General features: G+C 40.4%; 1 protein-coding gene across 2 annotated transcripts in view; it reads right to left on the bottom strand.

Moving 5' to 3' along the window:
* Positions 1 to 2189: 2189 nt before the first annotated feature.
* The window catches only part of LOC128699098 (G-protein coupled receptor 143), a 48754-nt gene continuing 32237 nt past the window's right edge, over positions 2190 to 18706 (bottom strand). For both annotated transcript variants that reach the window (XM_070096580.1, XM_070096579.1), the window contains one exon: positions 2190 to 6522. In XM_070096580.1, coding sequence (XP_069952681.1) covers positions 6364 to 6522 — 159 coding nt within the window. In that variant the 3' untranslated portion in view covers positions 2190 to 6363. The remainder of the gene's footprint in view (positions 6523 to 18706) is intronic.

Raw genomic sequence — 18706 nt, 5'->3', positions numbered from 1 at the left:
TATAAGAGACATCCTACCACCTATAACAGGAACTTGCACATGCAAGCCTGTAGGCATATGGGTGATGTTCAAAAGTGGGCCATTGCTAAATGGGAGGTGGACACTAAAAGAAAGTTAGCATCAGGTAGGGTAGGCTCCAAAACCTGGTGGTCCCTGGTCAAGGACAGACAAGGTTATCTGCCTGATGAACTTATTCCACCTCTAAATCGACAGGATGGGACCACCTCTACTAGTAGTCAAGAGAAGGCAGACCTCTTTGCTGAACACTTTGCTACCAAAATGCAAGTTCCTGATCCAGCAAGGGACCCTCCTTGGCTAGCTGCAAGAACTGTGTCAAAACTGTCAGTGGTGACAATAAGGCAGGAGGAGGTGCATTTCCTTCTTAAATCACTTGACCAGGAAAAGGCTGTGGGCCCAGACAAGTTGAGCCCAAGATTGTTGAGAAGATGTGCAGACCAGCTAGCAGCACCTCTAACTCGCATCTTTCAGCACTGCCTAGTACAGTGCAAATGGCCCTCTCCATGGAAAGAGGCAAATGTAGTCCCTGTTCACAAAAAGAAGAGCAGAGCAGAAATCAGCAACTACAGACCAGTGTCACTCCTGTCAATCACTGGTAAGATCCTTGAGACAATAATCTCAAGACAAATGACAGATTTTTTTAACTACCACTCACTACTTTGTGATCGTCAATATGGCTTCAGGAAAGGTTACTCTGCTGCTGATCTGTTGTTAAACCTCTCCACTAAGTGGCACCAGTCACTGGATGAATCCAAAGTCAGCTGTGTGGTAGCACTGGACATTGCTGGCGCTTTCGACCGGGTGTGGCACCAGGGCCTCTTAGCAAAACTTCAAGCACTGGGAATTGCAGGCTCTACGCTATGTCTCCTCAGTGATTACCTTCATGGTAGATCTCTAAGTGTAGTCCTCAATGGAACGGAATCAGCAAGGCATCCTATTGGGGCAAGCGTTCCACAAGGAAGTGTGCTGGGTCCACTGTTATGGAATGTCTACTTCAACGACCTTCTTCATCTCATCCCAGAATCACATGCATATGCAGACGACTGTACACTGACATTCACTTATCCAAGAGAAGAAATGCCAGCTGCTCTAAGCTACATCAATCACCAGCTGAGAGCTATATCAGCTTGGGGAAATAGATGGCAAGTAACATTTGCACCTGAGAAAATGCAAATGATGATCGTCTCTAGGCACCACGATGGTAATGCTGGTGCAGTAGTAAGGATGAATGGGACGATGTTGGCACCTGGAGAAGAAGTTGATATCCTTGGGGTGAAATTTGACTCCAAACTAACCATGAAGAACCATGTTGTAAATCTTGCAAACAAGGCAGCCAGGAAGCTTACAGCACTTCGCCGTATCTCGCATCTGCTTGACAGTAGGGGTTGCAAGATCCTGTACGAGGCACAAGTACGCTCACACCTTGAGTATGCTCCACTTTCTTGGTTTGCCTGCCCCCCCTCTCATCTGCGACTGCTTGACAGAGTAGAGAACAGAGCAAGACGTCTCATCTCTCGCCTGGACCCATCCTGGATAGATCTGTCATTTCAGCAGAGCCTTCAACATAGGAGGGATGTTGGTGGCCTTACTGTTATGTACAAGGCCAATATTGTCAAAATACCACACTTGGATCCACTTCGAGGACAGCGTGAAACAAGCTTTTATGCCACAAGACGGGCAGAAAGCAGCAACTTCACTCTGGCTGTACCCTTCTCCAGAACATCACTCCATTTGAGATCTTACATACCCAGGTTGACTCGAGTATGGAACACATTCGTACAGCATAATGATGTCAACGAGATAACGTCAGTTGATCAAATGAAAATGCTGGCCCACAGATGGCTCCAACTTCATCCTGTTCCCTACTTGTATGTCTCATAACAATAAAAATGCTTTCAAATGAGCTGATGTAGGTAACAGCTCTTAGCTTGTCAATAAAGTTAGGAATCCTTAACCTGTAAATAGCTGTCAATAAAGCTAGGGATCCTTAACCTTGTCAAACCCTGTGTAAAAAAAAAAAAAAAAAAAGAAAAAAAAGAGAGAAGAGAGGAGAGAGAAGAGAGAAGAGCTGATGAGAATGAGCTATTGTAGGTAACAGCTCTTAGCTTGCCAATAAAGTTAGGAATCCTTAACCTGTAATATAGCTGTCAATCAAATAAAGCTAGGGATCCTTAACCTTGTCAAACCCTGTGTAAAAAAAAAAAAAAAAAAAAAAGAGAGAGAGAGAGAGAGAATGAATGAATCCTGGATAGATCTGTCATTTCAGCAGAGCCTTCAACACAGGAGAGATGTGGGCGGCCTTACTGTTATGTACAAGGCCAATATTGTCAAAGTACCATACTTGGATCCACTTCGAGGACAGCGTGAAGCAAGCTTCTATACCACAAGACGGGCAGAAAGCAGCAACTTCACTCTGGCTGTACCCTTCTCCACAACATCACTTCATCTGAGATCATTTATCCCCAGGATGACTAGTATGGAACACATTCATACAGCATTATGATGTCAACGAGATATAGTCAGTTGATCAAATGAAAATGCTGGCCCACAGATGGCTCCAACTTCATCCTGTTCCCTACTTGTATGTCTCATAACAATAAAAATGCTTTCAAATGAGCTGATGTAGGTAACAGCTCTTAGCTTCTTAATAAAGTTAGGAATCCTTAACCTGTAAACAGCTTGTCAAAAAAGCTAGGGATCCTTAACCTAACCTTGCCAAACCCTGTGTAAAAAAAAATTAGAGAGAATGTCAGAGAGAGAGAGAGAGAAAATGAGAGAATGAGAGAGAATGAGAGAGAATGAGAGAGAGAATGAGAGAGAATAAGAGAGAATGAATTAGAGAATTAGAAAGAATTAGAGATTAGAGAGAGAGAAAGACAGAAAAGGCCAATTCCACTGTACTAGTCCACAAAAAACATGAATATTTCGCTAGAACTCCATTTTTTCTATCGAATGAGTGTAAGAAACCACCCATTTTTCAATTTCAACTATCCAGTACAGTGGTCAGAATTTAGCAATTTTGCCAATTTCACACAAATTCCAAAAGATGCCAATTTCTGAATAGGGTCCAGAATAAACAAGAAAGACATTCCTGGCACTAAAATGACATTTTTTCTGTTCATTAGTCATGTCCCAAGGCCCCTCTTACATTCTTTTGCTTTCCACTTTGAATTTTTATTCTCACAAAAAATAGAAGATTTACTGTTATGCATACTGCATTAGTTTAAAAAATTCCATAAATAATATTGGCGCACTTGCAAAAGAATATTAGACTCACCAGTTGACGTGTATTGGACGCTTGGCATGATTTGTTTACTTTTGAACTTTGGTAAAAATCGAACATTTCTGCTACTTTGAGCTGAATTTCAAGGTACTTTTCATTGTAAAACCAGTCAAAATCATCTCAATTTCTGTAATATGTCTTCCATTCTATAAAATGAGACCAAGAAAACTAGAATACAACAATAAATACCATACGAAAATACAGTGCAAAGTCGCTGTTTTATTCAAAAAACACGGTCAAAGTTTTTTTTTTCTCATTATGCACTGTGTGCTGCAGGATTTTTTTTATACTGTGCACACTGACCACATAGACCCATTCTTTCATATGTATCCCTACCAGCTTTCTCGCACTAGATTTGAGGGCGCTAGAATTTAGGCGTTCTAGTACGTCAAAAACCCTGGGTCGTAAGCTGTACTAGTACGGCTGAAACCCTCAAAGGGTTAAAGAGGGCAAAGCAGATTGGACAGACAGACTTAAGACAGAGATGCTAAAAGCAGATGGGGCTATAATGTTGGTGTGGCTGGTATATTAGTTCAACAGATGCAAAAAAAAAAAAAAACTGAAGGTACTTAAGGCCTGGCAGAGAGCTTGCATAGTCCCTTTGAGAATATGAGAGAATGTATGTTATAGGAGGATAAGCCTGTTGAGTATACTAGGTCAAGTGTATGGCAGCATTATTACTGAAAGTGTTAGGGGCAAGACAGAAAGTAGGATTGCAGTGGAATTTAAGAAGTGAAGAATACTTAAATAAGGGTAATCTGTTTGTTGCATTTATAGATTTAGGAAAGTCAGATGACAGATTGGATAGTAAAGCAGTGCAGCACATACTGAAAATACAGTTACTCCTCACTTAACGACCTAGTTCCATTCCCAAGCGTAGGTCAGTAAGCGAATTGGTCATTAAGCGAAGAGTCGTCCCTTACTGATATTTCAAGCATGTTGTAACAGTAGTGGGTTTGTATCAATCATCTACTGATATTGTTTCAATATCACCTTTGCACCATTATAACATTTTTAGTATATTAAAATAGAACTAGGCATTAAAAAACAATAAACAAGTAAAATACACATACAGTACACTGGATGGAGACCTGGTTGTAAGTCTGAGTGGCCGTTAAACAGGTAGATCGTTAAGTAAGGAGTAACTGTGTATAAAATGGGAAGTAGGCTACTAGAAGCAGTAAAACTTTTATGTGGATAGTGAGGCTCAAGTTAGGGTATGCAGATGGGGATTATATTCCGGTAAAAGTAGGTCATAAACAAGAATGGGTTATGTCATCACTGTGGTTGATTAACACATTTATAGAGTGGTTTGTAAAAAAAGTGAATGCTATGAAGTTGAGAAGTGTGGGATTAGAAGATAACAAATGTGAGAGAAGTTAGGAGTTGTCACAGTTGCTCTTTGTTGATGACACAGTTCTTCTGGGAGATTCTCATGAAAAATTGCAATGGTGGTAGATGAATTTTAGAGGGAATGTAAAAGGAACTCATCAAAAAATTCTAAGGAAATTTTTCAAGGAAAACTTCACAAGACAAAAAACTAAATTGCAAAGCAAGCTACAAAATGATACTCGCCAACTAAATTTGTCCATATCCATTTGTGAAGTATATGTATAGTATATTCTTCCTCCGTAAGCCATGCGTGTCGTAAGAGGCGACTAAAATGCCAGGAACAAGGGGCTAGTAACCCCTTCTCCTGTATATATTACTAAATGTAAAAGGAGAAACTTTCGTTTTTTCCTTTTGGGCCACCCCGCCTCGGTGGGATACGGCCGGTGTGTTGAAAGAAAAAAGAAATGTATAGTATGTAAATAATGTACAGCCTCTCCTCAATGACGGAGTTCCGTTCCTAAGACCATGTCATTAAACGAATTCGCCGCTAAGTGAGGAGCATACTGTAATGGTAGTGGGTTTGTGTCAACCATCTTTGATATTGTTTTAATGCCACCTTTGCACCATTTATAACATTTCTGGTATATTTTTAAATGTTTATACAGCAGTGTACTGTATATTGACAAACAGAATAGAGGAAATCAGCTCTAATATACATTTCTTAGGTGTAAATACTGGTCAGAGAGCCCGTCGTAAGTCAGAGGTGTTGGTAAATGAGTACATCGCTAAGTGAGAAGAGGCTGTATTAGGTATGGCTAAGAGACTAAATATTAGCACTGAAAACTGAAATTCTTTAAGAGATAATAAAATTTTATTTAGATTTTTGGTGTCAAAGATAAACCAACTTTAACATGCATTCTATCACACTATTAATAATGGGCTTTACCATGCACCAGAATATACAAAAAAGCTTATGATTATAAACATTTGTCATAATTATGCTTTGCACTCCCTGTAAATCAAGGAACTACAATATAAAAAAAAAACTCTGAACAAAGGTGCCATTTACATTCTCCCTATAATAAACAGCCAATTGGCAGCAGCAATGGCAACTTGATTTCATCTACATATCACATCAGCAAGCTAAAATGCTTCACATCTTGGCTTGCATAGGAATGTTCAGGCGTTGGCTACCCTAACTCGGCTAGGTACATTAGCATAAATCACTAAGTCACCTTCTCTTCCATATTTACCTTCAATATGAAGGCAACTCTTTTAGCCTTACTGAAAATTGCTAATGTCTGTAGTCAGCATTTCCAGCACCATAAAATGCTGCACGTCTTAGTGTGTAAAATATTATTACTGTACATAATATTACACAATATTTTATTCTTAACAGTAAGTTAGGCATATATTTATGAGATTCAACAATAATACCAGTTACTGAGTTTGTACAATGTCATGAGTTACTCAGAAGACAAGGTCAATAATATACTAATTAACTGTAGAGGAAATACTGTGTTATTTGAACCCATGCCATATGCTAACTAGATGCTTGGACTATCACTAGGTGAGCGAGTGTAAACTATTTGAGAACTTGTGAATTAGTGACCAAATGGTGTGGGTTCAAACTCCATACTGCCTTTCCTTCACAATTAGTGTGAAACTTCAGCTATACAGTAGTTAGTGTGACACTTTTACAGGACACTATAAGAACTTTTGTGAAAATGCTATTCACTGTACTTCTTAAAAGACTGGCTGCCATTTACTATTTCTTGAGAACTCTGATCCAGAGAGTCATGGGAAGGCAGAAGAGGAGAGCGTTCATGCAAAGAATGCACTTGAAAACTTCCGGAAGAAGATTGCTCTGGACCAAATTCATTTTCATCCTGTTAAAATAATACAAAATATATTAATACTTGGGAGCAATGGGCTAGTAACCCCTTTCCCTGTATAAATTACTAAATTTAAAAGGAATAAACTTTTTTGTTTCTTTTAAGGTCACCATGCCCTGGTGGGATATGGCCAATTCAATGGAAAAAAAAATATTAGTACTATACAAAAATTAAGTGGCACTCTGTCAGAGTGCAGGCACTATACTTTCCACCTTGATGTGTGTCACTAAAATAACACAAATCTACAGAAAGAAATTATTTTAACTCAATGGCAATCTCTGGCCAAGGCAGAGTAACCCAAAGAAGAAAACACATTTGCCAGCATTTACTCAATCACTCTCAATCCAGAAGTGTGCTGAGATCACAATCAGGTTGTCTTCCGACTGCAACATCCCCACCCCTCAAAAAAAATCTTTAGTACAGTGAAACCTCAGTTGTTGAACTTAGTTCATTCCAGATGTCAGTTCAACAACGAAAATGGATGACAACCAAAGCAATTTTTCCCATAAAGAATAATGTAAATATACTTAATCCGTTCCAGACCCCAAATGACAATACAGTGGAACCTTGACTTACGAGTGCCCCAACATATGAGTTTTTCGAGTTACAAGCCATCACTCGGTCGATTTTTTGCTGAGTTACAAGCCAAAATCCGAGTTACGAGCAAGCTTCAGAAAGCCGCCACTAGCTGGCACAGAGAATGCCACAACATCTGCTCAGCAGTGTATGTGTTTACCTTGCCGTGGAAGCATTTCTCGTGTTGTACGTACTTGCATTTTGTGCAGTTATTTTGCCAAACTTCTTTTTTCTAACCATGGGTCCAAAGAAAGTAAGTGCAAAAGACAGTGCTGAGAAGAAAAAGAGCATGATGTCCATTGAATTAAAGAATAAAATCATAGATAAACACGAGCAAGGTGTGTGGGTTGTGGACTTGGCCAGGCAGTACCAGCGTAGTACTTCTACAATATGTACGATACTAAAGCAGGAGGAGTTGATAAAAGCTATAGCGCCAGCCAAGGGCACTACAATAATTTCTAAGCTCTGAACCTCTGTCCATGAAAAGATGGAGAATTTTTTTTTTTTTTATTATCACACTGGCCGATTCCCACCAAGGCAGGGTGGCCCGAAAAAGAAAAACTTTCACCATCATTCACTCCATCACTGTCTTGCCAGAAGGGTGCTTTACACTACAGTTTTTAAACTGCAACATTAACACCCCTCCTTCAGAGTGCAGGCACTGTACTTCCCATCTCCAGGACTCAAGTCCGGCCTGCCGGTTTCCCTGAACCCCTTCATAAATGTTACTTTGCTCACACTCCAACAGCACGTCAAGTACTAAAAACCATTTGTCTCCATTCACTCCTATCAAACACGCTCATGCATACCTGCTGGAAGTCCAAGCCCCTCGCACACAAAACCTCCTTTACCCCGTCTCTCCAACCTTTCCTAGGCCGATCCCTACCCCGCCTTCCTTCCACTACAGACTGATACACTCTTGAAGTCATTCTGTTTCGCTCCATTCTCTCTACATGTCCGAACCATCTCAACAACCCTTCCTCAGCCCTCTGGACAACAGTTTTGGTAATCCCGCACCTCCTCCTAACTTCCAAACTACGAATTCTCTGCATTATATTCACACCACACATTGCCCTCAGACATGACATCTCCACTGCCTCCAGCCTTCTCCTCGCTGCAACATTCATCACCCATGCTTCACACCCATATAAGAGCGTTGGTAAAACTATACTCTCATACATTCCCCTCTTTGCCTCCAAGGACAAAGTTCTTTGTCTCCACAGACTCCTAAGTGCACCACTCACTCTTTTTCCCTCATCAATTCTATGATTCACCTCATCTTTCATAGACCCATCCGCTGACACGTCCACTCCCAAATATCTGAATACATTCACCTCCTCCATACTCTCTCCCTCCAATCTGATATTCAATCTTTCATCACCTAATCTTTTTGTTATCCTCATAACCTTACTCTTTCCTGTATTCACCTTTAATTTTCTTCTTTTGCACACCCTACCAAATTCATCCACCAATCTCTGCAACTTCTCTTCAGAATCTCCCAAGAGCACAGTGTCATCAGCAAAGAGCAGCTGTGACAACTCCCACTTTGTGTGTGATTCGTTATCTTTTAACTCCACGCCTCTTGTCAAGACCCTCGCATTTACTTCTCTTACAACCCCATCTATAAATACAGTGGACCCCCGCATAGCGAACTTAATCCGTGCAAGAGGGCTGGCTGTTATGCGAAATGTTCGCTATGCGAATGAATTTTCCCCATAAGAAATAATGGAAATAAAATTAATCCGTGCAAGACACCCAAAAGTATGAAAAAAAATTTTTTTTACCACAAAAAAATGTTAATTTTAGTACACACAAACTGAAAAAGGCATGCACAATTACATGACACTTACTTTTATTGAAGATCTGGTGATGATTGATGGGATGGGAGGAGGGGAGAGAGAGTGTTAGTGTTTAGAAGGGGAATCCCCTTCCATTAGGACTTGAGGTAGCAAGTCCTTTTCTGGGGTTACTTCCCTTCTTCTTTTAATGCCACTAGGACCAGCTTCAGAGTCACTGGACTTCTTTCGCACAACATATCTGTCCATAGTGGCCTGTACCTCTCGTTCCTTTATGATTTGTCTAAAGTGGTTCACAACAGTGTCATTGTAACAGTCACCAGCACGGCTTGCAATAGCTGTGTGAGGGTGATTTTCATCAAAAAAGGTTTGCACTTCAAGCCATTTTGCACACATTTCCTTAATCTTTGAAGTAGGCAATTCCTTCAATTTCTCTCTCCCCTCCTTTGAACCAGTTTCCCCAGGTCTGGCCTCTTGCTCTTGAAGTTGATCTATCAGCTCATCAGTGGTTAGTTCTTCATTGTCCTCCTCCACCAACTCTTCCACATCCTCCCCACTAACCTCCAACCCCAAGGACTTCCCCAATTCCACAATTGATTCCTCAACTGGTATACTCCTCTCAGGGTTAGCCTCAAACCCTTCAAAATCCCTTTTGTCTACACATTCTGGCCACAGTTTCTTCCAAGCAGAGTTCAAGGTTCTCTTAGTCACTCCCTCCCAAGCCTTACCTATAAGGTTTACACAATTGAGGATATTAAAGTGATCCTTCCAAAACTCTTTTAGAGTCAATCGAGTGTCTGTGGTCACTTCAAAGCACTTTTGAAACAGAGCTTTTGTGTACAGTTTCTTGAAGTTGGAAATGACCTGCTGGTCCATGGGCTGCAGGAGAGGAGTGGTATTAGGAGGCAAAAACTTCACCTTAATGAAGCTCATGTCCCCATAAAGTCGCTCTGCCACGTCTGTAGGATGACCAGGGGCATTGTCTAACACCAGGAGGCACTTAAGGTCTAATTTCTTTTCAGTTAGGTAATCTTTCACATTGGGGGCAAATGCATGGTGTAACCAGTTATAGAAAAATTCCCTAGTGACCCATGCCTTACTGTTTGCCCTCCACAGCACACACAAATTATCCTTGAGGACATTCTTTTGCCTGAACGCTCTGGGAGTTTCAGAGTGATACACTAATAAAGGCTTAACTTTGCAATCACCACTAGCATTGGCACACATCAACAAAGTAAGCCTGTCTTTCATAGGCTTATGTCCTGGGAGTGCCTTTTCCTCCTGAGTAATGTAGGTCCTGCTTGGCATTTTCTTCCAGAACAGGCCTGTTTCATCACAATTAAACACTTGTTCAGGTTTCAGTCCTTCAGTTTCTATGTACTCCTTGAATTCATGCACATATTTTTCAGCCGCTTTGTGGTCCGAACTGGCAGCCTCACCATGCCGTATCACACTATGGATGCCACTACGCTTCTTAAATCTCTCAAACCAACCTTTGCTGGCCTTAAATTCACTCACATCATCACTAGTTGCAGGCATTTTTTTAATTAAATCGTCATGCAACTTCCTAGCCTTTTCACATATGATCGCTTGAGAGACGCTATCTCCTGCTAGCTGTTTTTCATTTATCCACACCAATAAGAGTCTCTCAACATCTTCCATCACTTGCGATCTTTGTTTCGAAAACACAGTTAAACCTTTGGCAACAACAGCTTCCTTGATTGCCGTTTTCTTGCCCACAATAGAAGAGATGGTTGATTTTGGTTTCTTGTACAACCTGACCAGGTCGGTGATACGTACTCCACTTTCATACTTATCAATGATCTCTTTCTTTATTTCAATAGGAATCCTAACCCTTATTGCTGTAGGGTTGGAACTAGAAGCTTTCTTGGGGCCCATGGTCACTTATTTTCCAGAAACACCACCGAAAACACTGTAATAATACGAAATATTCCGAGTGTATGGTTGAATGTTACCGCGGAGGCTGGCTGGTAAACAATGGCACAGGCGGCACATGTGAGGCTGGCTGAGGGCGCACATTGGACGCGTCTCGGACGAAGGCCGCTGAGCGGGTTTTTGTCCACTATGCGGGGCAAAATTTTAGCGAACAAAGCGTCCGCTATGCGGATTGTCCGCTATGCAAGGCGTCCGCTATGCGGGGGTCCACTGTATATTAAACAACCACGGTGACATCACACATCCTTGTCTAAGGCCTACTTTTACTGGGAAATAATTTCCCTCTTTCCTACATACTCTAACTTGAGCCTCACTATCCTCGTAAAAACTCTTCACTGCTTTCAGTAACCTACCTCCTACACCATACACTTGCAACATCTGCCACATTGCCCCCCTATCCACCCTGTCATATGCCTTTTCCAAATCCATAAATGCCACAAAGACCACTTTAGCCTTATCTAAATACTGTTCACTTACATGTTTCACTGTAAACACCTGGTCCACACACCCCCTACCTTTCCTAAAGCCTCCTTGTTCATCTGCTATCCTATTCTCCGTCTTACTCTTAATTCTTTCAATAATAACTCTACCATACACTTTACCAGGTATACTCAGCAGACTTATCCCCCTATAATTTTTGCACTCTCTTTTATCCCCTTTGCCTTTATACAAAGGAACTATGCATGCTCTCTGCCAATCCCTAGGTACCTTACCCTCTTCCATACATTTATTAAATAATTGCACCAACCACTCCAAAACTATATCCCCACCTGCTTTTAACATTTCTATCTTTATCCCATCAATCCCGGCTGCCTTACCCCCTTTCATTTTACCTACTGCCTCACGAACTTCCCCCACACTCACAACTGGCTCTTCCTCACTCCTACAAGATGTTATTCCTCCTTGCCCTATACACGAAATCACAGCTTCCCTATCTTCATCAACATTTAACAATTCCTCAAAATATTCCCTCCATCTTCCCAATACCTCTAACTCTCCATTTAATAACTCTCCTCTCCTATTTTTAACTGACAAATCCATTTGTTCTCTAGGCTTTCTTAACTTGTTAATCTCACTCCAAAACTTTTTCTTATTTTCAACAAAATTTGTTGATAACGTCTCACCCACTCTCTCATTTGCTCTCTTTTTACATTGCTTCACCACTCTCTTAACCTCTCTCTTTTTCTCCATATACTCTTCCCTCCTTGCATCACTTCTACTTTGTAAAAACTTCTCATATGCTAACTTTTTCTCCTTTACTACTCTCTTTACATCATCATTCCACCAATCGCTCCTCTTCCCTCCCGCACCCACTTTCCTGTAACCACAAACTTCTGCTGAACACTCTAACACTACATTTTTAAACCTACCCCATACCTCTTCGACCCCATTGCCTATGCTCTCATTAGCCCATCTATCCTCCAATAGCTGTTTATATCTTACCCTAACTGCCTACTCTTTTAGTTTATAAACCTTCACCTCTCTCTTCCCTGATGCTTCTATTCTCCTTGTATCCCATCTACCTTTTACTCTCAGTGTAGCTACAACTAGAAAGTGATCTGATATATCTGTGGCCCCTCTATAAACATGTACATCCTGAAGTCTACTCAACAGTCTTTTATCTACCAATACATAATCCAACAAACTACTGTCATTTCGCCCTACATCATATCTTGTATACTTATTTATCCTCTTTTTCTTAAAATATGTATTACCTATAACTAAACCCCTTTCTATACAAAGTTCAATCAAAGGGCTCCCATTATCATTTACACCTGGTACCCCAAACTTACCTACCACACCCTCTCTAAAAGTTTCTCCTACTTTAGCATTCAGGTCCCCTACCACAATTACTCTCTCACTTGGTTCAAAGGCTCCTATACATTCACTTAACATCTCCCAAAATCTCTCTCTCTCTCCTCTGCATTCCTCTCTTCTCCAGGTGCATACACTCTTATTATGACCCACTTTTCGCATCCAACCTTTACTTTAATCCACATAATTCTTGAATTTACACATTCATATTCTCTTTTCTCCTTCCATAACTGATCATTTAACATTACTGCTACCCCTTCCTTTGCTCTACCTCTCTCAGATACTCCAGATTTAATCCCATTTATTTCCCCCCACTGAAACTCTCCTACCCCCTTCAGCTTTGTTTCGCTTAGGGCCAGGACATCCAACTTCTTTTCATTCATAACATCAGCAATCATCTGTTTCTTGTCATCCGCACTACATCCACGCACATTTAAGCATCCCAGTTTTATAAAGTTTTTCTTCTTCTCTTTTTTAGTAAGTGTCTACAGGAGAAGGGGTTACTAGCCCATTGCTCCCGGCATTTTAGTCGCCTCATACGACACGCATGGCTTACGGAGGAAAGATTCTTTTCCACTTCCCCATGGACAATAGAAGAAATAAAGAAGAACAAGAGCTATTTAGAAAAAGGGGAAAAACCTAGATGTATGTATATATATATGCATGTGCGTGTCTGTTAAGTGTGACCAAAGTTTAAGTAGGAGTAGCAAGATATCCCTGTTATCTAGCGTGTTTATGAGACAGAAAAAGATGGAGAAGCTGCTGTTAATGACACTTGCCTAACTCATTTCGAAAACATTATATTGAAACTCCCTCCAGATGAAAGTGAGGAAAGAGTGGAGAAAAAGGCAAAAATCAGTGAAAAATGAAGTGAAAAAAAATAAAAAACAAATTGCAGCAATTAAGTTCAGCAATAAAATGTAGCATTAAGAGTGTAGCAAGTAGCCAATCTTTTCCACCTCTACTCTCCACCTCCGCCAGCATCTGTTCTCCAAGGTAAATACATACACTTTATAAAACCAGTTTATTTCTTTACATTCTCCATTATGTTTTTATACAATATTTTTTTTTTTCAACAAGTCGGCCGTCTCCCACCGAGGCAGGGTGACCCAAAAAGAAAGAAAATCCCCAAAAAGAAAATACTTTCATCATCATTCAACACTTTCACCTCACACACACATAATCACTGTTTTTGCAGAGGTGCCCAGAATACAACAGTTTAGAAGTGCATGTATATACGTATAAAAATACACAATATATCCCTCCAAACTGCCAATATCTCAAACCCCTCCTTTAGAGTGCAGGCACTGTACTTCCCATTTCCAGGACTCAAGTCCGGTTATATAAAATAAGTGGTTTCCCTGAATCCCTTCACTAAATATTACCCTGATCACAAGGTAATGAAACCAAAAGTATGAAATTTGATGGAAAACTTATGGAATTACACTTGCAAAGTTAGTAGTCTCGGCAATATTTAGACATCAGTGATTTTGACCACTATGAGTCCTATTTTCGGCCAATTCCACTGTTCCAGTCGACCTTACTCAGCTATTTCACTAGTATTTCTTCTTTTCTATCGACTGAGCACAAGAAACTGCCCATTTACCAAATTCAACTACGCAATAAAGTGGTCCAGTATTGGTAATTTGGCCAATTTCACACACAATTAAAAAATGTCAATTTCAAAATAGGGTCCATAATAAACAATGCAGACATTCCTGACACTCAGACAACATTTCCACTTTTCATCAGTCACATTCTTTCTCAAGCCTCTCCTATATTACACTTGCTTTCCATTTTAAACTTTTATTCACACAAAACTAAAAGATATACTGTTATGCAGAATACTGCATTATTGTAAAAATTGTACAAATAATGTCAGCGCATTAGTGGACACGTATTAAACCAACTAGCTGGATGTGTACTGGACGAATGATGTAATTTGTATACTCTGGAATATTGGCTAAGATCGAACATTTTCACTCCTTTTTGCTCAATTTGAAGCTACTTTTAGTCCTGAAACCAACGAAAATCATTCACTACTTCTGTACTAAATCTTCCATTTTATCATATGAGACCAAGAAACCAAGAACACAAAAATAAAGACTACTACAAAGTCACTGTTTTAAACCAAAAACACAGTTGCTGTTTTTTCCTTTATGCATTGCTTGCTGCAGGAATTCGTTTATATGGTGCACACTTACTGCATAGACCCATTCTCTCATATCTAGACCCAAATTTACTGCTCACAGCTTTTATGAGTGAGCTCAGCTCTTAGTGCAGAACTACGGGAACGACCCAGGCTTCAAAGCCATACTACTATGGGACCCACCCTCAAAGGTTAACTGATGATACAAAGGAAGAGGTGGGAAAGGGATGAAGGGAGATATGTAAACAATGCTGGCACGAGTCCTACCAACAAACGTGTTTACTTATTTGCCACAAAGTACAAGTACTGTAATGAACAGATACGATGTACATATACCCAGTAAGTACCATACTGACATTATCTCTAGTTTCCTCATTTGACAAAAAATATCTGCTTCGGTGGCAAACTCTTAAAAAATCTCTCAGTTCCTCCCTGATTATGTAAATGGAGAGAAGCAGAGGATATATTAATATTAGATGTCTTACTGCTGAGGTAGCAAACAGTGAATTCAAGTGTGTGGAAGATTACTGCTAAGTACATGCACACATATTTCAATGGCACAGAAGTATTGATTATCACTGGAGGGTTGCATTAATACTGCACACTTAAGATATGATGGGGTAAGCATGTTGTCAGGCATTTATATGTATTTAAAAGTGAAAAAAAGGGCGATTCACTTTATAACAATTTTTACTTTATGGCAGTAGTGTGCAACTTAACCTGCCATGTGATCAAGGCCCTCCTGTATAGTAATATGACATTACAAGTGGTGGAGTCCCTCTCCTATGTAAATACATGACCAGAACCTGCAACTCCTGGGGGTTACAAACAATTTGTAAATAAACATTATCTTGTTTCCTTACATTTTAGCCCTGATAATGCAGAGGGAGTGAGCAGAGAATACTGAAAATGAAAAAAGCGCATGTGATGCCTGCTGATGTAGGAACCAGCTAATTTACTCCTATCTGTGGAGACCTATAGCTCCCAAGGGTTATACACAATTTATATGGAGATATGCTGCAGCTTTTGAACTAGTATCGGCACACCTCTGGAACGAAAGTGGTGGAGAGATGATGAAAATCTTTCTTCATTTTTGGATCACCCTGCCTTGGTGGGAAATGGCTGATGTATTAAATAAACATTAATACTAGTTTCCTCAAAAGATGCGAAAGCACTGCACATTTCGACTGTTAATGAAAAAAAAAAAGATTTATTCCCATCTGTGAAGGCTCAAAATAGTATACCATTAACTTATACCTGAATTATGCAAAACTCTTACTACAGTATTGCAAGTGAAAATATCTTTTCCCATCTTGTGGCCAGGCCAGACTGCAGAGAACTGTAATACCATAAAAGTCTCAAACTTTTAATTACTTAGAGGCAACAGTAAACGAAATATCATGAACTTTATTTTATTTTTTTTTTTATTATCACACTGGCTGATTCCCACCAAGGCAGGGTGGCCCGAAAAAGAAAAACTTTCACCATCATTCACTCCATCACTGTCTTGCCAGAAAGGTGCTTTACACTACAGTTCTTAAACTGCAACATTAACACCCCTCCTTCAGAGTGCAGGCACTGTACTTCCCATCTCCAGGACTCAAGTCCGGCCTTCCGGTTTCTCTGAACCCCTTCATAAATGTTACTTTGCTCACACTCCAACAGCACGTCAAGTATTAAAAACCATTTGTCTCCATTCACTCCTATCAAACACGCTCACGCATGCCTGCTGGAAGTCCAAGCCCCTCGCACACAAAACCTCCTTTACCCCCTCCCTCCAACCTTTCCTAGGCCGACCCCTACCCCGCCTTCCTTCCACTACAGACTGATACACTCTTGAAGTCACTCTGTTTCGCTCCATTCTCTCTACATGTCCGAACCACCTCAACAACCCTTCCTCAGCCCTCTGGACAACAGTTTTGGTAATCCCGCACCTCCTCCTAACTTCCAAACTACGAATTCTCTGCATTATATTCACACCACACATTGCCCTCAGACATGACATCTCCACTGCCTCCAGCCTTCTCCTCGCTGCAACATTCATAAACAATGCTTCACACCCATATAAGAGCATTGGTAAAACTATACTCTCATACATTCCCCTCTTTGCCTCCAAGGACAAGGTTCTTTGTCTCCACAGACTCCTAAGTGCACCACTCACCCTTTTCCCCTCATCAATTCTATGATTCACCTCATCTTTCATAGACCCATCCGCTGACACGTCCACTCCCAAATATCTGAGTACATTCACCTCCTCCATACTCTCTCCCTCCAATCTGATATCCAATCTTTCATCACCTAATCTTTTTGTTATCCTCATAACCTTACTCTTTCCTGTATTTACTTTTAATTTTCTACTTTTGCACATCCTACCAAATTCATCCACCAATCTCTGCAACTTCTCTTCAGAATCTCCCAAGAGCACAGTGTCATCAGCAAAGAGCAACTGTGACAACTCCCACTTTATGTGTGATTCTTTATCTTTTAACTCCACGCCTCTTGCCAAGACCCTTGCATTTACTTCTCTTACAACCCCAACTATAAATATATTAAACAACCACGGTGGCATCACACATCCTTGTCTAAGGCCTACTTTTACTGGGAAATAATTTCCCTCTTTCCAACATACTCTAACTTGAGCCTCACTATCCTCGTAAAAACTCTTCACTGCTTTCAGTAACCTACCTCCTACACCATACACCTGCAACATCTGCCACACTGCCCCCCTATCCACCCTGTCATACGCCTTTTCCAAATCCATAAATGCCACAAAGACCTCTTTACTTTATCTAAATACTGTTCACTTATATGTTTCACTGTAAACACCTGGTCCACACACCCCCTACCTTTCCTAAAGCCTCCTTGTTCATCTGCTATCCTATTCTCCATCTTACTCTCAATTCTTTCAATAATAACTCTACCATACACTTTACCAGGTATACTCAACAGACTTATCCCCCTATAATTTTTGCACTCTCTTTTGTCCCCTTTGCCTTTATACAAAGGAACTATGCATGCTCTCTGCCAATCCCTAGGTACCTTACCCTCTTCCATACATTTATTAAATAATTGCACCAACCACTCCAAAACTATATCCCCACCTGCTTTTAACATTTCTATCTTTATCCCATCAATCCCGGCTGCCTTACCCCCTTTCATTTTACCTACTGCCTCACGAACTTCCCCCACACTCACAACTGGCTCTTCCTCACTCCTACAAGATGTTATTCCTCCTTGCCCTATACACGAAATCACAGCTTCCCTATCTTCATCAACATTTAACAATTCCTCAAAATATTCCCTCCATCTTCCCAATACCTCTAACTCTCCATTTAATAACTCTCCTCTTCTATTTTTAACTGACAAATCCATTTGTTCTCTAGGCTTTCTTAACTTGTTAATCTCACTCCAAAACTTTTTCTTATTTTCAACAAAATTTGTTGATAACATCTCACCCACTCTCTCATTTGCTTTCTTTTTACATTGCTTCACCACTCTCTTAACCTCTCTCTTTTTCTCCATATACTCTTCCCTCCTTGCATCACTTCTACTTTGTAAAAACTTCTCATATGCTAACTTTTTCTCCCTTACCGCTCTCTTTACATCATCATTCCACCAATCGCACCTCTTCCCTCCCGCACCCACTTTCCTGCAACCACAAACTTCTGCTGAACACTCTAAAACTACATTTTTCAACCTACCCCATACCTCTTCAACCCCATTGCCTATGCTCTCATTAGCCCATCTATCCTCCAATAGTTGTTTATATCTTACCCTAACTGCCTCCTCTTTTAGTTTATAAACCTTCACCTCTCTCTTCCCTGATGCTTCTATTCTCTTTGTATCCCATCTACCTTTTACTCTCAGTGTAGCTACAACTAGAAAG

Source organism: Cherax quadricarinatus, chromosome 54 (assembly GCF_038502225.1).
Source record: "Cherax quadricarinatus isolate ZL_2023a chromosome 54, ASM3850222v1, whole genome shotgun sequence".
Lineage (NCBI taxonomy): Eukaryota > Metazoa > Arthropoda > Malacostraca > Decapoda > Parastacidae > Cherax > Cherax quadricarinatus.
Note: the sequence above shows the minus strand (reverse complement) of the source record. Positions and strands in the feature narration are given on the sequence as shown.